Below are 23,702 nucleotides of genomic sequence, written 5' to 3'. Positions count from 1 at the left end.
CAGAAAAAGACAGTTAGCTTTTCCGTAACTGGTGTTCTTCGAGATGGGTTTTTCATGTTCATTCCATATTAGGTGTATGCGCTCGCCCCATGCACCGGTGCTGGAAGTTTTTCCCTCAGCAGTATCTGTAGGGGACTGGCTCTGATGCCCTCTGGAGTGGCGTCCGCATGGCACAGTATAAGGGGTGCCACCGGCTCCCCCCCACCCTCAATTCCTTCTTGCAGCTGGACTGCTCGGAGCTCTTTGATGTTTATGTGCAACTGTGCCTCCTCCGGGGACCATATCCCCCATGTCTGGATATCACCAAGATGCGCACCCCAGCCGAGATCAGAGGTGTCCGACACCAACTCAATGGAGTGAGGGTGGTTGTCGAAAGGAACTTCCTCCAGGACTGTCCTGTGGTCAAGACCACCATTGCAGCGAGGTAAGTATTGCCTGGGGAATGGTAACTATCTTTTCCAGGGGGTCTCTGGACTGGGACTAGACTGTCCCCAGCCATTGGTGCAGGGGATCTGCGTCAGGTATACCGGGCCATCCATGCCTCACGCTACTCGACTGGTACCGGGACGTCCAACTGGACCGGGAGCTACTTTGAGCTGGTTGCTGGATTGTCCTGAGTGGGGAGACCTCCTTTTTAGAGACGGGTGATGAGGGCCCGGCGATTGGCGGTCTCTGGTGCCCGATCGGGCCTGGGCCCGGGTCCTTTAAGATAGTCTGGACCAATCCCAGAGTTCTTGCCAGTTGGCGCGTTCCTCAAAGGGTCTGCACCAATCTACCAGCAAGGTAAGCCTCAAGTCTCTCGATTGGTGCCCTCAGTGCAGGGATTGAAGAGGGCTCTGCTGAGCCTGCCTCTCCCGTCCCGAGGTGTGATGGCTGCGCCACGCAAACGTTGGTGGGACGTCCCTCTTGATGGGGAACAGTACCACTGAGCTGGGGACACATGCATAGGTCCCAATGGAGGTTTTCCCGAAGACCGGAGTACCACAAGAGCTGGTGAGGGCAGCACTAGGAGCGTCAGGATGTCCTGAGCTGCTTGAACGGCTTTGGGCGTTCGATGACACCTGAAGCTGTCTGAGACCTACACCACTATCCGGAGTCATAGGTAAGGCATGGGATGGGCTGCACTGCTCTACTTGAGACTTCCTGAGGGGGGATGTTGAGCTGCCCAACATGACTCTTGGCTTGCCCCCTGCCCTCTCCTTTCCCTTGCGTGAGAAAGATCTTCCCATCGCAGTCTTCTTCAGTTTCTTGACCGGAGCCATAGAGGGAGACTGGTGCTGGCTCATGGATGGTGCCAGGGGAGTACTGTGTACGGACGCCACAGTGCGGAGTCGGACCACTGCTCCAGTGCTGGAGTGAGTGCTGACTCCTTTAGGAGCACTTTCAAATGGATATCATGCTCCTTCCTCACCCTAGGTTTGAAGGGCTTGCAGATACGGCACTTTGTCACTTATGTGCCCCTCGCCTAAGCACCTTAGGCAGCTGGTATGGGGGTTGCTGACTGGCATAGGCCGTCTGCAGCAATCGCAGGGCTTAAAGCCATTCGGGAGTAACAAAGTTTGAGAACTACTACGAAGGATAACTAAGAAAACTACTATGAAGAACTATTTTACAGGATTTCAAAGTTCGCAAGAACAGAGAATAAATCAATGCTAGCCGAAGCAGCAGACATTCCAGCACCGTCACTGGCGGCAAGAAAGAACTGAGGGCACAGGGAGCCAGCGGCGCCCCTTATACCACGCCATGAGGGCGCCACTCCAGAGGGCACCAGAGCCAGTCCACTACAGATACTGCTGAGGGAAAAACTTCTGGCACCGGTGCATGTGGTGACCACACACCCTTAACATGGAATGGACACGAGCAAGCACTCGAAGAACTAAGAACTCCCTCAACTACTGGCCTAAGCATCAGTTAGAAATAATACTAACATTTACAACAAATTCAACTTATCTATATTAAAATGTAAGTGCTCTCCACTTAAGCTTCCCTCTGATATTAACAACAGTTATTAGTAGCCACTCATTTATCTGTTCTTCAAGAAAAATGTAGAAGACTCAAAGTTAGTGCACCATTAGTCACAGAATTTCACCAGAAAAACAGAACAGATGAAACTAAGGATGTCGACAAGGCAGAAAAAGACGGTTAGCTTTTCTGTCTAAAATGTAAGTAAGGGGAAGGTAATACGCAGCAAACAACCACTATTAAAGTATATAAAAACTATCATTAAAGCCTGTAGTTCATTTATAGGCTAGAAGACATTATCTTTCACACAAAAAACTGCAAAGGAACTGGTACTGAAACATAAGACATGATTCAACAGATACCCCACTAGATGTGTTCTTATAACCAAATCTAACTGCAATGAAAGAAAATTAAAATATAAAATCTGTCTTAAGAGATCACAACTGAATTAAAAATATCTAACAATTACCTGAGTTTCTTTCTTATTTGTTCCTTCCTCTGAATCAGACTGGTGTTCCTGTTCATTTTCATCACTCTGGACAAAATAATAGTAATAAAAATAGTAAACTTTTGAAATGCTATTGAGAGTTTTTAAACATTTTAATGTTTCTAAGGTCAACATTCAAGACAGAGGGCTGATCTACATTACTGCTTAAGTCGATGCAACTTACATTGCTCAAAGGGGTGAACAAGACACCCCTCTGAGTGACACTTTACAGCAACCTAAATACTGTCCAGCACTATGTTGGCAGGAGGTGGAGTAATTATGCCGATGGGAGAGCACTCTCCTGTCAGCATACAATGTCTTCCCTAGATGTGCTACAATGATGCAGCTGCATCAGTACAGCTATGCCAATGTAGCTCCGTAGGGTAGACTTGCCCAGAGTTTATTTGAATTAAATTTATTTGAACTGTACAGTTTATATGTTGTATAAAAGCAACAGAAGCAAACACAAAAGGACAAGAATTTCTCCAAAAGTATCCCATAACATTCCTAGATGGCTTTGTTCTGTTTAAGAAAACAAAATGGCAGAAACATTGAACAAGTAGATATTTTCAATACTAGACTGATATATAATGGAAGAAAGCGGGATTATATAGTTTGCATAAGGAAACACTTGCTTTTACAAGAGAGACATTTAAACCCTTATTTTTAGAAACCACTGGGAGTATAGGCCGCCTTGTTAATTTGATCAGAATTGACTTTTCTTAATTATTTTCAATTATAAATACACAGTAATTTGCAGAGTACAGGATAACGGATCTACTTCTCACAAATTAAATTTGTAGATTAAGAAGAGGGAGGGAATTTTGTTCTAAATTGATCACCATTGCTTATGTTTCTCAACTGTGAAACTACCCCCATTAATATTATCTGGCATCAAAAGAGCTGGATATAAAAGATATCTATTCTTGCCCATTAGACACTTGTTCAACTGCACTTGAAGGACTGTGAACTTTATTATTTTTATGGTGTAAGTATTCTAAAATTAGAATACTTTCTAGATCAGAAGAACATCACAAACAACTTTGGGACAGTAGCTGAGGTCAGGGCTCTCTTCTCTGGTATATCTTAATAGGCTGGACAGGGAAGGTATTTGTTTTATATACCAGTTCTACAAGCTTCTTCAGAGGAGTGAGGGGCCTTTTTTTGAAATCAAGGCTGGAAATCCAGGAGAGAATGGGCCTATCAGGCTCTTCTGAATTTTATCCTCCATTTCTTTTCTCTCATTCTCAAAACCCATGCCATGTATGCAATCCAAAAGGCATATTATTATTATTTGTATTACAGTAACACTTGGTGCCTCAACTCATTGTGCTAGACACTGTACAAATAGAGTAACTGATAGTAATTATTTGTTTACCTATTGATCCTACCCAGATTTCTAGGAGAACTTTGTTAACCTTTTGACATGTTGAATATCGACCATTTATTCCAACACTTCGTTTCTGAGCCAATTTCTAAACTATGTCAATACTTTACCTCTTATACTATGACTTAGTTTTCTTAAATGCCTCTTGCGACAGACAGACTGTCAAAGGATTCAAAAAAGTACAAATGCATTATGTCAGCTGGTTTTCTTTAATCTACTATTTGCTCAAAGAATTCTAGTAGATTAAAGATGAATGATTTTGGTTTATAAAAGCTGTTCTGGTTTGTCCCTATTGCATCATGATCATCTACGTGTTTTAGAATTCTTTTTCATTATTATAATTTGATATGCGTACTGCATGGAAATGTTATCCCTTCAAAATAAGGTGTTTTCTAAAGGAATGATCAATACACCCCAATTTAGATGCATTTAAATCTGAACCCAAATTACTGCTGCTTTCATTGTTTACTTGCACTCTACAAGTGGACTCCATTAGCTTGTAGACCTATACAGAACAACTATATCTAAGCACATCAGCCAAAGTCATTTCAAGCATGGTAGGCCTATGGGTTTAACAACTGGTGTGGCCACACTTACGCAAAAGGCATGATGACCTAAACAGTGATCATCTCATTCTATAAGGAATAATGTCCTATGTATTGGTCATCTCATTCTATGTATTACTAATCTAAATGGCCTGGGAAGAAATCCCAGACAATATAGACCTCCACAATCCATGTTACTCCAACATGCTAACACATTAGAGAAAAACATGTTACAAGCAAGACTGCAACTATTTTTGGAAGCACCCACTAGTACGGGCATAGTTGAATCCATCTCATGATGTTTTATTTCCTGGGTTTTCCAGAAAGAATCATATTAAATCATATAACTCAGTGCTTCTCAAACTTTGGCAACCCCCATTTTTATTTACCATTTTTCACAGCCCCCCAAGTTTACTGCTCAGCCCCAAGACCCTACCCCCACTCCACCCTTCCCCCCAAGACCCCCCCCCACCCCACCTCTTCCTGTTCCCGGTCAACCCCTGCTGCTCCTCTTCCCCGCCTCCCCCTCCCAAGCACGTCCCATCCTTGCTCCTCCCCCAGCAGCTACTGTACGCTGCTGAACAACTGTTCCCCAGTGTGAAGGAGGAGCTGGGAGGGAGGGGAGCAGTTGAGGGTGGGAAGGGGAGGAGTTATCAGCATGGCCCACCGACTCCCTAGAGTACCTGGGATCTGTGGACCCCAGTTTGAGAAATGCTGATAAAACTCTAAGCTATTTCCTAATATATTAATGTGATAATTTTATATGAATTCTAAATGCTGTGAAATAGATGTATGTTTAGTTGTTTTAGCAGTTTCTCACATCTTGAGTCCAAAAGGAAACTCCTGTAGATCTTCTTTTTTCTCTTGGTCGCCGCCTTTCTCTTATTGATTTTGACTGTGATTTATCTTCTTCCTTTTCTTCTTCTTTTTTCCGGCCTTCTGTTAAGAATAACATTTTTAAAATATGACACAGAAATCGTGTGATCTTCTGTAATATACAACTTGTATGGTAATCTTAGAAGTGCTGGAACAAGCAGCTCAGTAACCAGTTTTATAAATTATATGGTAACACACACCTGCTCAGAACACAGTTGTGAAATATTGCTGTAAACACCGTTAAAGTGGTCTGGCAAATATTTTGTATTTCTCAATTGCTCTCTGTAACATTCTACCTAAGTCACCTAACCAAAATATTTCAATATAATAGTAATACTTCTGACAACAATCTAGAGGTTGGTGCTAAGATTCAAGCTTTAAAACTTCTGCCTACTTTATTATGGGGGCATCTGACTCAAGAGAAACAAGCATAAAAGATCAATCACCAGGCTACACTTCCTCACAAATATTTTAGTTATAGCATCAAGAATTCAGTGCAATTGACTTATGTTCATTTAAGCTTTCTTTACCCTAAAAACACACCTCTCTTTTAGGACAATGTATTGAAATTTCCTGGATTTCATTAAGATTGTGCTAAGGGTTTCCTTCTTCCTTAATGGAAATTTAGTTTTCAGTTCAGCATTGGCCTTACTGACAAACTCTCTCACTTTTGAATTCTGATTTTTCACCTCACATGCTTTCAGTAACTTGTACAAAAATAAGTATTATTCACAGTTGCACAAACAAAACATTTACTTCCTCTAATGTATTTTTAACTATTTGTTTTTCTATTAATTCTATTAATACAACAAATCATACACAGCCAGTAGGTACTTTAGTAATCACTACCTAACTTATTTATTTCAATGCCTCCAGTCTTCATGGTTTTAAAATGAATCTGTTAAAAGGTGAACCAAGAATGAGATAGAAAAAAAAAATAAAACATTCAAGGTGAAAGCACCCCTTTGCTTTGATTTTGGCTTCCTTGGACAGCATTCTTTTCCTCTCACCAAACTCATAGAATTGCAACATAGTATTATGGAAATCTGATCCAAATTCAGAATCACTTCACAACAGAGGGAAATAAAGTATTATATATTGGGAGGCACCACTTGAAGATGGTTGCTTCAGAAGGTAATGATCCTAGGGAGACAGCGACGCTTGAAGTGGCCTTAAGAAATCCCTTACCTCATAACATATGCATTTTAAGACCCTCTGTAGAGACAAAAGATCCTCTAATAAACAAGGAAAGAAAAAAGTCAAAACATATAGTCCTACCTCTCTCATTTTCTTTTGTTCCACTTCTGGGATAAACAGAAGTTATACCTATAAGGCTGTTTGGTCTGTTTAGTTGACTTGAAGTAGAAAGAGAACTAGTGGAGGTGGAAAGCGAAGAGGATGATGAAGTAGTTGGAATTGGAGTTGAAACTGGCCTATAGCGATGATAGGGCTGTTCAGCAGAGAAAAAGTAAATATTAATTTCCAAAGATTAGAAGGACACAGATAAAAATAAAGGATATTAACATAAGACTTTTAAATAAGTAAAGAAAACTTAAGTCTATTATAATTTTAGCACCACCAAACAAAAATTAAGATTTATACCACTTTATAACAATTACACCACTTAAAAGGAAGAGTATGAGATACCTCCTCAAGAGTTCTGGAATATCTTTGTCTAAAGTCATCATCTTTAGTTTCTGATTCCTTCTTGTCCTCCTGTTTTTCTTTGTCTTGTTTTTCCTTCTCCTCCTTTTCTTCATTCTCTTGTTCTCTGGTTCGTGTAGGACGACTTCTTCCTATAGTTTTTTCAGCTTCTTGAAGATCAGTCAGTGTTACACCCTGTGGGAAAAAAACAGAAGTAAAAAGCAACATTTTACTTACAGTTTTTACTGTTATTGATGGCCAGTCTATAAACTCCTAAAGTAGATTTAAAGTTTTTAACTCAAGCGTTTTTCTTGCATTTTGCAATTAACAAAATTTATTCATTCTGTACCATCAGCACGTGCCTGCTAAAATGCAGATAAACAATGTCTGCTTCTGTGATATGATTTTCAATGGGACATTACACTCCTAAATCATGTAGCCACTTTTGAAAATTCAACCCTAGATCTTTCCCACTATATTATAAGCACTATTAATATTTTAGAGACAACGTTTATGAAAATACAGTAGTATTCATTGTTTTAGACTGCTGAATTTAAGAGGCGTTGAGCCTTCAGACATTCCACTACAACTCGAGTTTTGGGTCCTCAGCACATCTGAAAAAATCATGCCTGCAGCACTTAATACCCTTACATTTCCTCACAGTGATTTCTGCTTACCTGAAAAGGCTGAAATTTATCCTTAAGAATTTTCATGTTATTTTGAAGATAAAATTATCTGAGCCAGAGTAAGCTGTCTACTACTGGAAAAAAAACATCTCAAGAAAATGCCAGGTCTTCTCTTTCAGAGTTTCAGCCAGTGTGGCTTACTGAAATTCTGATGATGCCACCTGCAAAGTGGGTCTAAGGACTAGCATATGTGAGCTGGACCTATTGTGTCCAGCACTGGTGGAGACTGTCAACATTTCCCTACAGAAGTCATTGGGTCGGCTGTTCTTAAAGAAACTTTTGTGTGGCCTCTTTTCACGAAGCCAACTCTTGAAAAAGATCATCTTACTGTCAATCTCTTTTTTCCAGGGAAGGGCATGGACAGGCTTGTGGTAGGGTAGCTCTGATAGTTTCTTCAATTTACAAATTCTCTTGACATTAGTCAATCTGATCATAGCTTTGGTTTTAGATTAGAAAGTGCAATGATTATATATTATTTGATTATTTCTTCCTAGCCATGGATTAAGTTAAAGCAACCTTGCTGAATCATTTCGATCTGTCAGCAGATTCTAACAGGGGTGGATGGAGTCACTTTTTGGTGTTTCTGCTACTATCTTTTTGAGTGGATTCAGATGGTAATTGTGAACAATTGCTCTTCTGCCTTTAGGACATTCATGTGGGGGTACCAGAACTGTCTATTTTGTCTTCCTCTGTGTTTTATGTGTATTTGAGGATACCGGAGAGTTAGCGAGAGGATGTGGGCCGCAACATATTCAATATACCAAGGAATCCCAGATCTGACTCTCTTTCACATTTGGTATGGGCTAGTGCATTGGAACACGTATACTAGGGGCTATATGATTTTTAGGGATTAGAGGAGTTGTAACTGGCTACCACTCAATCCAGATAAGATGAGGATACTGTTTGTTGTTGGCTTGGGAGAAATAGCTGAAATATTGCATCAGTGCCCAAAATCAGCGTGCAACTATTATTTGTAAAAGACATACACAAAACTTCAGAGCGTTCTTAGATCTTGGGTTAGTCCTAGATGCATCCCCCTTCCGCCCCAAATCTACATCTAGGGAGATTAGCTGGAACTTTTCTCTTTGATGTGGACGAGGCCACAGATCCAGGTCTGTCACCTCAATCAAGGGACCATTCAGAAACGGAAGCAAATATAATATGCCAGGCCTGCTTTTCAAATAGTTTCAAGCCTGGAGCACATTGCATGGTGTTTCAGACAATGTAATGGCTACCAGTAAGTTTGCCTGTGGAATTCAAAGCGTTGCTTTTAAAGGTCTAAATAGCTTGGGTCCCAGTTACCTAGGCATGTCATATTGTCACAGCTGAAATCAGTGAAGACATTCAACTGGAGCCACCTTGCTATATAACAGGAAGAGGCTTTCCGGAAGACATTCTGTGCAGGAACCTCTGCTTGCTTCCCTCCATTCTGGATCTGTTAATCTTAAGAGAACACTGAAAGGCCCATCTTCCCTCTCAAACATTTTGAGAGGAAGAGGTTTTAAATTTGGAGAAGTGGTGTTGTTTGTAGTGTGGATTATTTTATCTGCTGGTATGTACTGAGTTTACACTGCGGAGAAGTCACTGTATTTGATGTTTTACTGTAAAAATTATGAGGTTATTGCAGAGTTTGGCACCAATTTATGTGCTTATAAATGAAAAAACAAAAAAACTGTACCTGTGTGGATCTTCTGGACTGTCTTGCTTGCCTGGATCTAGCTTTTCTTTGGGACTCAGACTCTTCATCCCGAACAGGAGTGAGGTATGATCTAAAGAGTAAAATTAAAATAATATTTAATAACCACTAATTTTTGCATTAAATGATTAAAGAAATCAACATTTGCAACATTTTATGATTAAAAAATCAATTATAAGAAATTATAAGCAATTATAAGAAAAACCCAAAACTAAATTTACATAATGTAACTAGATACATAAATCCCTCTTTGAAAATGCAAGAAATACAGAACTTGTATTTTGAATAAATTTTAGCATATTTATAGCCAGTTAATCTTTAAGTGTTATATCAGAATCATATCACCAGAATGCACTACTGATCTAGACAATATCCTTGTCAATTTTCTTATTTACAATATACTCATTTTGCCATTTTCTCTCAATACCACTTTCTTAAACTATTTTGGTGCTCTACCAGTCTGCTAAAAAGCTGGAATATCTCAGATACATAGTGTGTAGGTACATATGAGTGACTATGAAGCTTTAACATGAATTTTATATGTCTAATGTAAAGAATATGGCTATTACAGGAAAGCCCTACTATGCCATTTATTGTCTCAGAGTATTAAAAATGCAGAGTAAGTGACTGCTCATTTTTTCACAAAAAGAAAAGGAGTACTTGTGGCACCTTAGAGACTAACAAATTTATTAGAGCATAAGCTTTCGTGAGCTACAGCTCACTTCATCGGATGCATTTGGTGGAAAAAACAGAGGAGAGATTTATATACACACACACAGAGAACATGAAACAATGGGTTTATCATACACACTGTAAGGAGAGTGATCACTTAAGATAAGCCATCACCAACAGCAGGGGGGGGAAGGAGGAAAACCTTTCATGGTGACAAGCAGGTAGGCTAATTCCAGCAGTTAACAAGAATATCAGAGGAACAGTGGGGGGTGGGGTGGGAGGGAGAAATACCATGGGGAAATAGTTTTACTTTGTGTAATGACTCATCCATTCCCAGTCTCTATTCAAGCCTAAGTTAATTGTATCCAGTTTGCAAATTAATTCCAATTCAGCAGTCTCTCGTTGGAGTCTGTTTTTGAAGCTTTTTTGTTGAAGTATAGCCACTCTTAGGTCTGTGATCGAGTGACCAGAGAGAGTGAAGTGTTCTCCAACTGGTTTTTGAATGTTATAATTCTTGACGTCTGATTTGTGTCCATTCATTCTTTTACGTAGAGACTGTCCAGTTTGGCCAATGTACATGGCAGAGGGGCATTGCTGGCACATGATGGCATATATCACATTGGTAGATGCGCAGGTGAACGAGCCTCTGATAGTGTGGCTGATGTGATTAGGCCCTATTATGGTATCCCCTGAATAGATATGTGGACAGAGTTGGCAACGGGCTTTGTTGCAAGGATAGGTTCCTGGGTTAGTGGTTCTGTTGTGTGGTGTGTGGTTGCTGGTGAGTATTTGCTTCAGATTGGGGGGCTGTCTGTAAGCAAGGACTGGTCTGTCTCCCAAGATCTGAGAGAGCGATGGCTCGTCCTTCAGGATAGGTTGTAGATCCTTGATGATGCGTTGGAGGGGTTTTAGTTGGGGGCTGAAGGTGATGGCTAGTGGCGTTCTGTTGTTTTCTTTGTTGGGCCTGTCCTGTAGTAGGTGACTTCTGGGTACTCTTCTGGCTCTGTCAATCTGTTTCTTCACTTCAGCAGGTGGGTACTGTAGTTGTAGGAATGCACGATAGAGATCTTGTAGGTGTTTGTCTCTGTCTGAGGGGTTGGAGCAAATGCGGTTATATCGTAGCGCTTGGCTGTAGACAATGGATCGAGTGGTATGATCTGGATGAAAGCTAGAGGCATGTAGGTAGGAATAGCGGTCAGTAGGTTTCCGATATAGGGTGGTGTTTATGTGACCATCGCTTATTAGCACCGTAGTGTCCAGGAAGTGGATCTCTTGTGTGGACTGGTCCAGGCTGAGGTTGATGGTGGGATGGAAATTGTTGAAATCATGGTGGAATTCCTCAAGAGCTTCTTTTCCATGGGTCCAGATGATGAAGATGTCATCAATGTAGCGCAAGTAGAGTAGGGGCATTAGGGAACGAGAGCTGAGGAAGCGTTGTTCTAAGTCAGCCATAAAAATGTTGGCATACTGTGGGGCCATGCGGGTACCTATCGCAGTGCCGCTGATTTGAAGGTATACATTGTCACCAAATGTGAAATAGTTATGGGTCAGGACAAAGTCACAAAGTTCTGCCACCAGGTTAGCCGTGACAGTATCGGGGATACTGTTCCTGACGGCTTGTAGTCCATCTTTGTGTGGAATGTTGGTGTAGAGGGCTTCTACATCCATAGTGGCTAGGATGGTGTTTTTAGGAAGATCACCAATGGACTGTAGTTTCCTCAGGAAATCGGTGGTGTCTCGAAGATAGCTGGGAGTGCTGGTAACGAAGGGCCTGAGGAGGGAGTCTACATAGCCAGACAATCCTGCTGTCAGGGTGCCAATGCCTGAGATGATGGGGCGTCCAGGATTTCCAGGTTTATGGATCTTGGGTAGCAGATAGAATACCCCAGGTCCTGGCTCCAGGGGTGTGTCTGTGCGGATTTGTTCTTGTGCTTTTTCAGGGAGTTTCTTGAGCAAATGCTGTAGTTTCTGCTTGTCACCATGAAAGGTTTTCCTCCTTCCCCCCCCTGCTGTTGGTGATGGCTTATCTTAAGTGATCACTCTCCTTACAGTGTGTATGATAAACCCATTGTTTCATGTTCTCTGTGTGTGTGTGTATATAAATCTCTCCTCTGTTTTTTCCACCAAATGCATCCGATGAAGTGAGCTGTAGCTCACGAAAGCTTATGCTCTAATAAATTTGTTAGTCTCTAAGGTGCCACAAGTACTCCTTTTCTTTTTGCGAATACAGACTAACACGGCTGCTACTCTGAAACTCATTTTTTCAGTATTACAGGTTTGTAGTCATTTTATAAATGCAAAAATCATACAAACATATAGAACAATGGCCTCTAAGTAATATACTTTTAGCCATGTTGCCAAACAAAACAAAACATTAAAACATAACACTTGGCCTCATGACTAATCAACCTCCCAAAAATCCATGACAGTTAAAACTCCCAAGTAGTCTTACAAAACAGAAGATCTAAAACTAGCACTCCTCTCTAACTCTGGGGGAAAAGAGAACAAAGTTTCCTCAATTATTTTCATGAGAGATTCTGTTTCACATGTAAATCTGAGTGCTCGATCCTAAAGCCATTCAATGAATTTCTGCTTTTGAGGCTTCAACTTTCTCAGATTTAAAGGGCAAATATTGAGCCCAGTGTACAATGTGTCTATGTGACCAGGGCCTTATGTGGCTTTCATGCTCTGCAAAGGAGGACAGGACAATTTGTATAGAAGCAGATCCTCAAATCCCACCCCTTCCTTTCCCTTAGCCTGTACATGTACAGCCCAGTGTGCATTACCATACAGGGACCCCCCCTGCACATAGGGGGGACCCAATTTATGGATGCTCCACTGCTCCTTTACACTAGCTTTGATTGTATAAAGGAGTTCTAAAGCCATCACGAGGGCCCCAAAAGAATATCTCCTATGTACAGGGCTACTTCTCTGCAGGTGTGCACTACACAACCCTTGGCCACTTCCATCACCCCATGGGCAGGTGGCTTGCTTGGGTGCTCTCACAACCCTGCTATTCCAGCTGCTTTAATAGCCCACAGAGTCTGTTGGCTGTTCAGCACAAACTAGTCCAGGCAGCTCAACACAAATTAATCGAGCCCTCAAAACGGCTCTCACTTGTGGTAGGGGCTGGCCAAAGCCTCCACAGTCACAGCACAGGGGAGGTGCCAAAATGAGTGAAGCCTCTTCCTCCCTGAACCTTCTGGGTCCTCATGCTGAGCTATGTACTGACACACGGATCAGCTGGGCACAGGGTTTATGCTCCCTTAATCCCCCTCTCCCACAAGCATCTTTCTACCTCCTTTGTGCAGCATAACAGCATCGGTTCAACTACAAGTGAGGCTGCCTCAGCTGTGGACACAGAATTTGCCGCTTACTGAATTATCTATAAATCTATAATGATACATGAAGATTCTTAATGGAACTGCTGATTTTCTATTACAGGATAATAAATCAGTGCTAGATCTATTCATAATCAGTTCTTTGCTGTGTAATACTGATAGTTATTTAAAAGTATTAAGTATATTTTAGCATCTTTAGAGTAACAAAGTTGGTAAAAAAAAAAAGCTGAAAAGCAGCCAAAAATTAAGGGCTCGAAACAAAGTTCTATTCACAAATTATATATCCTGCATTCCAAGTCTGAGGACAACAAACTGTGCAGCCTTGAACCATTCTGGGTCCCAAAACTGGCCAGTTTATCCATCTTTCACAATAGTGACTTGGCTATCATCACATTTTCTGATGTATACAAAACGGTTGGTTATGTTTTATTAGCTTTTTTGGAAAGAACATATTTGTTAATGTTGGAAACATTCCTTTACTTTTGGGAGACCACTCACTAGAAACATTATTAAAAATAGCTCTTTAAAATTAATGAGATGACTGTTAATTTGATGACTGTCAATTTGAAAATACTACCTTTAAAAAAAAATAATTGCATAAACTAATATTGGATTATCACCCATGTTCTACCTCTACTTTAACAACAGATTAAAAATTAAAAGGACAAATTTGCCCTAATAGATACAAATATAGCTATTTCTACAAGTGCCCTTTGTCCTGCTATGTAACATCTTTAAAATACAATTCATAAGAACGTTCATTTCCCATCCTCCTCTCACCATGTAGTATTTTTGGTAGCTCTTCTCTTTTGTTAGATAGCAAGGGCTAGTTTAGATTAAGAAAAAAGGTGTGTATTTTTGGGTTTCTTTTAAACTGGGCTAGCTAATGTGTTCAGAAATACCACTTACTACCTAGACCTTGCCTTAATCAGGAAAACCATATATATTTTTATCTTATTCAGTAACGAACATGATAAAATCCTAATATAGAAGGGAAGCTTCTATTTTAACATGTTGGCTGATAGGGGTCAACTGTAGAACCTATGAGGAACCTAAGCAGAGGTTCTCACAAGCAATTTTTTGGTGGCCGCTCTGACAATTTTTCCTAAAATACTCAATTAACTTTAGGAAAAAATAAATAAATATGCACATATACGTGTCCAAATCACTATAATTTATTTATGGAAGGTTTTTTCACAGACTCAAAAATAATGTACAGTTTTCTCTGTTCTTTACTGGACCTAAACAGAATAGGATAAAAGCATGTGCTTTGCATGTTCTTGTCCCTTCGTCCTGGTTTCTTTTGCTTTTTTTGGTTGCTTTTTTAAAGTCTTGCTAGCTAGTAAGTCTCTTTCTGTGAAAAGTGATATTTGTATTTTATTAATATAAAACTTTTCACAGCAGCAGACTTGCTAGCTAGCAGGAAGGCAGTGAAAAGTGATATTAAACATACAAATATCACTTTTCACAATAGACAAAGTCACTGGCGAGCCGGGACAAATTAAGCCCTGAATGAGGAGATGGGTAAGGAGGTAGCTCGGGGCCAGGGGTGATGGGAGGATGTCTGGAGATGGATGACACAGTGGAGGCCAGCGGTAATGTGGGGGGTGGTGAGCTTGGGGAAATCAGTCACTGCTGCATGGCTGAGGGCCAGAGCTGGATTGCGTGGCCCCATGGGTGGAGTACGAAACCTTGCGGCTGGGGGTCAGAGCTCACTGCTGAGCTCAGAGCCAGAGGAGGCAATAGGTGGGGGGTGAGCTTGAGACCAGGGCAAGGGTCAGGGCTCAAAGCCCATGGCCAGAGGATGCAGCTGCTGCCACACAGCTGAAGCCTGTCGCCCACACCCCTAGGTCTGAAGCCCACACCCCACCACCTGCCTGCTCCTCTAGCGTTTGTGGCTCCAGTGGGGGACAGGGCCCCACCCCTGCTGGCAGCCCTGGGGGTGGAGCCACTTCTCTGCCACCGGCCCCCCACACCACCACCCAGGAAGCTGTGGCTGCATGAAAAGTCCCTTGAGAAATGCTGACTCCTAGGGTTTACCTTGGCTGGCTAACGCATGCTAAAACTGCCATGTCTACACTAGAATTTTAACATGTGTTAGTTAACATTTTTCACACACACACAAACACACAAGCAAGTGTATGTGTGTTTTATCACCTTAAAAATTGTGTTAGCTGCCATGCTCTACTCTGGGCTTCCCTCTGCTTAGACCAATGAGCTAACAAGATTTTAAAGGTGTTAAACTGCTTCTACTCTAGATGCTAAGTAGTGTTTCAAATTGTGGACTGGTTTACACTAGAAAATTAGATTGACCCAGCAACACTGCTCGGGGGGGGGGGGGGGGGGGAATCCACAACCTTGAGCAATGTAGGTAAGCCAACCTAAGCCTCCGTGCTAGGTCGATGGAAGAATTCTTTCATCGACCAACATACTGTCTCATGGGAAGGTGGACTGCCTATGTCAACAGAAGAACCCTTCCCATAAGCATACGTACTGTCTACGCTGAAGTGCTAAAGTGGCGCAGCTACAGTTGTGCCTCTGTAGCATTTCAGTTGTAGACAAGCCCCATGTTAGCAATGCACGAGTGCTAATGTTCATCAGATTACCCATCAGGACCCTCAAAGTCTTTTTCAGTCACTACTTCCCAAGACAGAGTACTCCATCCTGTAAGTATGGCCTACACTCTTTATTCTTAGATGTATGACTTTACTGAAATGCATCTTGTTTGCCTATGCCCAGCTTACCAAGCAATCCAGATACCTCTGTATCAGTGACCTGTCCTCTTCATTATTTGCCACTTCCCCAATCTGTGTATCATCTGCAAACGTTATCAGTTATATTACGTTTTCTTTACTGATGAAAATGTTAAATAGCGTTGGGCTATGAACAGATCCCTGTGGAATCCCTCTAGAAACACAGCATTTGATTCCCAATTATATTTTGAGACCTAACACTTAGCTATTTTTAATTCATTTAATATGTGCCATGTTGATTTTGATTCTTTCTAATTTCTTAAATCAAAACGTCATGCGGTTCCAAGTAAAATGCCCGACAGAAGTCTAAGTGTACTATATCAACCCTTACCTTTATCAACCAAATTTGTATTCTCATAAAAAAAGATATGAAGTTTGACAAGATATATTTCCACAAACCCACGCAGACAGGCATTAATTACATATCCTTCCTCAAATTCATTAAGTTCCATATCAGCTGTCCATTATTTTGCCCAGAAGAGATGCCAGACTGGCTGGCTTAAATTACTCAGGTTATCCTGTTTACTCTGTTATAATATCAGTACAACATTAGCTTTCTTCTGGTCCTCTGGAACTTCCCCAGTGTTGCAATAGTTACTGAAAGTCAATATTAACAGTCCAGAGAGCTCGCTGGACAACTCTTTTAGAACACTTGGAAGCAAGTCATTGCACCTGCTGATTTAAAAATATCTAACTTTGCTAGCTGCTGTTTAACATTTTCCTGAGTTACTGTTGGAATGGAAAGTATTTCATCATGATATAAAATACCTCATCTGGCTTTTTACTAAATACAGATCAAAAACATCTATTGAACATTTCTGACTTTTATTACTGACAATTCTACCATTTCCATCTAGTAAAGTACTACTGTTAGCATTCTTTTTTCCCCCAATATAATTAAATAACTCCTTATTGTCCTTAACTCTGCTAGCCATAGATTTGTGTGTGTCCTTTTGGTTCCCTTATCTATTTTCTAAAATTCCTAGTTTCCTGGTCACATTAATTGCTCTGAACTTTTTCTTCCTTCCACTCACTCACTCTCTCCCACTCACACACATACACCCCCAATCTTCTTTCAGACCTCATTTCCAAGTCAGGTTGGTATTGTGTTGTGGCTGGTTTTGTTTTTAAAAAAGCATAGCCTTCTTTCACAATTTTGGATTTTTGGTCATATAGTAAAATGTTCTCAAACAATTGCCAGTTATCATTAACTTTTTTTGTTTAAATTTTCTCCCAGCTTTCTTGGCTCAACTGTTTTTAGCCTTGTGAAATTTCTCTTTTAAGGCACCACGTACATATATATTACTCGTTTGGACCTGGACCTCTTTGCACATCACAAACAATGAAATCATCATCATTTTGCACCTTCGTTTATATCACCTTGAATGTGGTTTTAACTAAACCAGAAAAAAAAAGACACTCTTACATCTGATCAGGAGTGTTCAGACAGGGAATTACACTGGTATAATTATACTGGTGTAACTTCCCAGGTAGATAAACCTCTAGTCTAGACAAAGCCCTAGAGCCTGCAATTACTATACTAGTATTTGTTACTGCTAATATACCTATAATGGAAAAGCTCCCACACCACTAGAATCGTTTTAGAGGCTTATAATTCTGTGTGCAAAAATGTGTGACAGATTAAAATTGCAAAAAGATTTCTTCGAGAGTATTTTTGTCCCACGCTTCCCTACTTTGTTCCCAATCCTTTAAAAAAAATTAATTACAGATGAACACTTTAATGATTTCAACTTGACCCAAAATGCACTGTTTATTTAGGGACTAGAATAGCTTTGAATGGGTTTACTTTTCAAGTAAGATTTTGCAGACATTGTGTGTATTAATATGTACTAAGTCACTATATTTTTTTTTAATATTCAGCAAACTATGCACTACACATACAATCAACACTCTCATTTAAAATAGTTTTATATTGCACCAAACCTTTTGGCCAGAATACAATTAAAAATCAAAGAAATTCAGTCCACTTGCAGAAATCTAACAGTGGACATTGTGATCTTACATAATATACGTGCAATACCTAGACACATTAGTGAGAGTGAATGACAGTGTGACAGCCTTAACTCTGAATTTCCTTGGTTTTTTTCAGTCTGTAACAGACTTTCAGTGGTTACAGTAACAGTTTAAAATTAAAACACTGTCCTAACAGAAGGTTTTCTTTACTGGGCGCAATACTTCCACTCATTTTACATAGCTTGCATTTATTTTTATCAGTTTTATGTAACAGACACTTGACCTGCTGCAACCATGCTACTTTATGAAAAATGCATATGCAAAATAGTGGTTACTACCAAAATGGCTTGTGAGCCACATCATTCCCGCAGATGCCTCCAATGTCAAAGTGGGGAAGACAGATTAAAAATTGTCTTAAATTTAGATCATGAAATTAGCACGTCTGCCATGTGGTATCCTCTTGTACAGTTAACCAGAAGGATCTAGGTTTCTCCTGCCAGTTTCCCACCTGTTGTGAATGCTAAACATCAATTACATTACATTTGCAACTTTAGAGCTTGATTTCTGAATGTTCCTAGGCCTTTTATTTTTCAAAGAGAAAGTACTATGTGGTTACGCATTGAAATAAACACTTAGGGCATGTCTACCCTGCAGGTAATGTTGGTATAATTTATGTTGCTCACGGGTATGAATAAGCCATCTCCCGAGCAATGTAAGGGCATGGCTGCACTTGCAGATGTAGAGTGCTTTGAGTTAAACCAGCCTTCCGAGAGCGCAGTAGGGAAACCACTGCAGTCTGTTCACACTGACAGCTTCAAGCGCACTGGCGTGGCCACATTTGCAGCAGCATTGGGAGCAGTGCATTGTGGGCAGCTATCCCAGCATGCAAGTGATTGCAACGTGCTTTTCAAATGGGGGTGGGGTGGGGTGTGTTGTGTGTATGTGGGGGGAGAGCGAGTGGGTTTTTGGGGGGCTGAGAGCATGTCAGCATGCTGTCTTGTAAGTTCAGAGAGCAGCAGACCCTCCCGCCTCCCCCACACACACACACACAGCATTCCACACTAATGGCTTGCTTTGTCTCGGAGAAGCAGCCAGCTGTCAGAAACAGAGCTTTCAAAGGGCGTATCTTTATTCCTGCAGCGATTCAAAAACAATGACAAGAGTGGCCACTTGAATTTAAGGGGATTATGGGACGTTTCCGGAGGCTGATCAGAGCGCAGTAAAGCAACACCTCGTGCACACTGACGCCGCGGCACTCCAGTGCCAGCAGCATATGTTATTCCACTCACTGAGCTGGAGTACCAGCAGCGCCGTAGCCTCCGAGTCAGAGCGCTCTATGTGCCTTGCCAGTGGACGGGTAGTGAGCTAGTGCGCCCGGAGCTCCTTTATTGCACTGTAACTCGCAAGTGTAGCCAAGCCCTAAGTTACACTAACTTAAGCGCCAGCGTAGACAGTGCTATGTCGGTGGGAGAACTGCTCCTGCCAACATAGCTACTGCTTCTTGAGGTGGTGGTTTTATTATGGCAACGGGAGAACTCTCTCCTGTCACCAAACAGCATCTTCACCAGATGCACTACAGCAATGCAACTGCACCAGTGCAGCTGTAGCGCTTCTAATGTAGACTAGCCCTCAAGGTATTTCTATGCAGCCTACAGCAGCAAGCCTCCCAGCCCAGGTCAACAGACTTGGGCTCGCAAGCTCGTGCTACCATGCTAAAAGTACAAATGTAGACAATGAAGCTTGGGCTACAGCTTGGACTCTGAAACCTAGAGAGGAGTGTGGACTTCAGAGCCCAAGCTGTAACTTCAAAGCACTGTCTAACGCAGCTATTTTTAGCACAATACTGCAAGCCCAACTTTGTTGATTTGGCTGGTAGGCTTGATTCTGTGGGAGGTATAAAGACATCTCAAAGAATGTTTGGTTCAATGTTCTGTATCTCTATGCAATCAGACATACACATTAATAACTGAAATAAATACTATACAATGCCTTCTTATTTCAGTGTATGGTTATTGAGATACTTCTATATTAGTAAGGGTAATTACTTGCTACAAAGTTCAGTGTGCTATTTTAATCACTTCAGTTGTCAACCAGTTTCTTCCCTCTCCACCGCCCCCCTATTTAGAAATCTTCCCACTGTGTTACTATAGGTATTTATTTGGGATTTTTTTTTTTTAATGTGAACCATTTAAGCAAAGAACAGAAATATAAACCTGCAAGTAACCTATGCCAAATATCTACATTATAATTAAAGGGCAAAACAAAACAGAAGTAACATGAAAGAGCATAACTGACAACGGTATCATCAGTTGTAAGATATTTTGTGAGATTCTTTGGAAGTTTCTCTCAAGACAGTTTTTGGAAGGTTAATGAAATTTGTAGCATGTTGATAGCTGTTTCAGTACAGTTAGTAAACAGACAAGTATTGATTCACTTACTGTACTAGCTGATTTACAATTAACTACTGCACTTTTTATAAAGAAGAAAATGATCATTTTGGGTAACAGCACCATTACTCGCAGGACCTTTACACACCTCCGTCTCTCCCTGACCTCTGACGTTGAGGACACAGTGCCAGAAGTAGTTGTAGTCATGGTTGTGGTAGTAGCTGTAGCATTTACAACAGATGGTGCAACAGGAACGGTCACTGCTGTAGGAACATTGTCCTTTTCTTTCTCAGTACTATCCTCAGCCAACAAACGATTTGAGGTACTATCGCATCACAAGCAGCAACACAAAAAAGAGAAAAGGAAACGCTAAACAATGAAAGCACTTTACTAAACAGCTGATAACATGTAAGTTGAGGGATGGATTTTTTTAAAAGAACAAATGGAGAAATGTCTCTGCTATGAAATATGAAGCTCACCTGGAGCTATTAAATTAGATAAATTCAAAGTTAAATAGTTCACACTGCTTGAACTTTATTATTCTTTACCCTTCTAGCATTCAATTTATTCTTTTACAGACATGCATAGCTGCCACTTTATAGCGAAAGCTATCACAATTATTTTTGAGCCAAATTGTATATGTTTCAACAAATTTAACAGGAAAATGAAAAAATCCAGAGCCCCATGACCTACTAAACAAAAAAAGCATGCACATACATAAGCACAGAGTCCATCTGACAAGAAGTGTGTTGATGTCCTTACCTGCTTTGTACACCTGCTGAAGTAGAACCCGTTGTAATCTTTGTAGTAGTGTTTGTGCTGGAAAGCAGGCTTTTCTGAAGACCAGCTGAAGAGGTAACTGTTGGTGCTGACGTAGTACTTGGAACATGAGAACTAATCAAGTCATCTTGTCTTCTACCAAAGGAGCCACTGAGGGTGAGAGGTATTTACATAGGATGTGTTGGTATCATTTATATTTGTACATAAAGATGTCAAAACTACAAAGTGACTAATTAAAACACGAGCTCATCTCAAACAAATTTTTGGGGCAAAAGGAACATTTTCAAATTGAATTGCATTCTTATTTCCCTTGACTCAGCCCCTCTTTCAGCCTCCGATGCTGTAACCTGAGAGTCATCCTTAATCCTGGACTTTTCTTCTGCTACTCAGGCAGATTTGGAGACATCCCATAGGCTTACATACATGTAGTTGTGTTTCATTTGCCTCTGCCGAAGTCCTCATCATCTTCACTGCCTCATTCTTCAACTATTGCATCACTCATCTCAATGGATTCTCCAATATCCAATACACAGATACCAGCAACATTCTCAGTTATTCAGATTTTCAAGCTCTCTGTGGATTTGCTCCATCTTAACTCAGAAACATTATGCCACTTTATTTCTAACTCTCTTTCTAACATTCCCTCTTCCATCTCCATTTTTCAATGTGTAGAGAGGAAAAGGAGGTCAAGAGGAAGAAAAGAACACAAAGGTTCCCACACAACTGGCTCTGAACTTCTCATTCTGCATAGCAGAGTTGAAAGCACTGTGATCGGATACGCTTTTTCTGTGCCTGAACTTAGTAGCTCGTTAGCCTCATGGGCTGTACAGACTGTCACACTACTGCAAAACAGTTTGCCATAACTACTCTAGATTTTTTATTCTTCTACTGCTGTTAAATTTGCATACAGAGAAACCTATGATAAAAGAACATAAAAATTGTACATTAAGAATGCAGGAATTACCAACTTAACGTTGCATACAGAATCTTAACTCTACCCCTTGTGCAGATGGATTATAATACAGTCTTCAGCTGCATGATCTCATGCTATTTCTCAAGCAATAGCAATATTGGTGTCACATTCTGATTTGTTTACTGGTCCCTTTGGGGTGCCTGAATTTCACAAAAGGGGCTAGAAAGCAGCCAGAGCTGCCCATCTTAGATGCTGTTAGTGTGAGGAGCTCTCAAATGGTACTGAGCTGGCACACTGAGGCCCCACTCAGTCCTGGTGTGGGAACCCTGTGGGATCACAGCAGGAAGGCAGAAGCTGGAGCAGCAACCAGGCTGCTTTAAATTATGCTGAGGCTCAAAGCAAGTAGATCCTCCCTGAGATTCAGTGAGCTGTAATCATAACCAGCTCCTTGAGAGACCCCGCTGCAGCTCTGTGCAACAGAGAATCTAAGCCACAATACAGAAGCTTTTTCAACAACTTAAAATATACGTATGCAGCATCACGCTGTATTCTATGTTTGCCAGAGAACCAAAGTCCATTATTTCTAGCCCCTCCCTTCAGCCCTTCTCCCACTGGAACTCTCACTCCAGCTTTTTTTTTTTTTTAAAGCCAGCAACAGTATCAAAACATGCACACAATTAATTTAAGCAAGCACATAATATTACTGTAACCCTCATTCACCGCCCCTACTCTCCAACTGTTTGCTACTCCAACTAGTTATACTATGTTTAACATTAAATTGTAAGCGTTCTTGGGTGAGGAACTATGTCTTACTTATTCTCTAAAGAGTTTACTATACTTTAGGCACTGGATAGATTAATAAATACTATTACTAGTAGTATATAATTAACCACTTTTAAACATACTACAGATAACTGTAATAGTGAACAAATTGAAAATTTGCTGGTGTAGATGTAATAAGACCCCTAAGTCTGAAGTTAAATAAGATTCACAGTTAGCTGTCTTACCACTGAATTGCACCTGGGGAAGGATGAGCTGCTACATTAATAAAGTATGCCTAAAAGAGATGACAACTAAACATTCAAGTATTCAATAATACACCAGACTGGATTAAATTTTCAAGAATGCCTAAATGATTTAGAAAAAAGAAAAAGGAGTACTTGTGGCACCTTAGAGACTAACAAATTTATTTGAGCATAAGCTTTCGTGAGCTACAGCTCACTTCATCGGATGCATTCAGTGGAAAATACAGTATTTCGTGTAGCTGTAGCTCACGAAAGCTTATGCTCAAATAAATTTGTTAGTCTCCAAGGTGCCACAAGTACTCCTTTTTCTTTTTGCGAATACAGATCAACACGGCTGCTACTCTGAAACCTGTCATAAATGATTTAGGAGGTCAAGTTTGGTTTTCAAAAGTGAGTTAGGCTCTTTGGAGCCTACGCCTCACTGAAAGTCAATGGTGCTTAAACCACTGTTGAAAACAGGACTTTGGACAACATTTTCAAAAGCATCTATGATCATAAAAACAGTGCAAGTAAAAAAGAATGAAAAGATATTAGAAAGCGTTACATGAATAGGTAAGATATAGAAAAAACTGAC

At 40.7% G+C, this 23,702-nt stretch overlaps 1 protein-coding gene across 2 annotated transcripts in view; it reads right to left on the bottom strand.

Annotated features, from left to right (window-relative positions):
* The window catches only part of PPP1R12A (protein phosphatase 1 regulatory subunit 12A), a 224,151-nt gene that overhangs the window by 38,289 nt on the left and 162,160 nt on the right, over window positions 1–23,702 (bottom strand). Inside the window, exons 13-19 of one of the 2 annotated variants that reach the window (XM_038397391.2) lie at window positions 21,173–21,340; window positions 20,559–20,735; window positions 9,266–9,356; window positions 6,905–7,096; window positions 6,536–6,707; window positions 5,202–5,320; window positions 2,432–2,497 (exon numbers count right to left, since the gene is read on the bottom strand). In XM_038397391.2, coding sequence (XP_038253319.1) covers window positions 2,432–2,497; window positions 5,202–5,320; window positions 6,536–6,707; window positions 6,905–7,096; window positions 9,266–9,356; window positions 20,559–20,735; window positions 21,173–21,340 — 985 coding nt within the window. The remainder of the gene's footprint in view (window positions 1–2,431; window positions 2,498–5,201; window positions 5,321–6,535; window positions 6,708–6,904; window positions 7,097–9,265; window positions 9,357–20,558; window positions 20,736–21,172; window positions 21,341–23,702) is intronic. The other variant, XM_038397399.2, reaches the window with a different exon arrangement.

The sequence above is a fragment of the Dermochelys coriacea genome, chromosome 1 (assembly GCF_009764565.3).
Source record: "Dermochelys coriacea isolate rDerCor1 chromosome 1, rDerCor1.pri.v4, whole genome shotgun sequence".
NCBI classification, from domain to species: domain Eukaryota; kingdom Metazoa; phylum Chordata; order Testudines; family Dermochelyidae; genus Dermochelys; species Dermochelys coriacea.
Note: the sequence above shows the minus strand (reverse complement) of the source record. Positions and strands in the feature narration are given on the sequence as shown.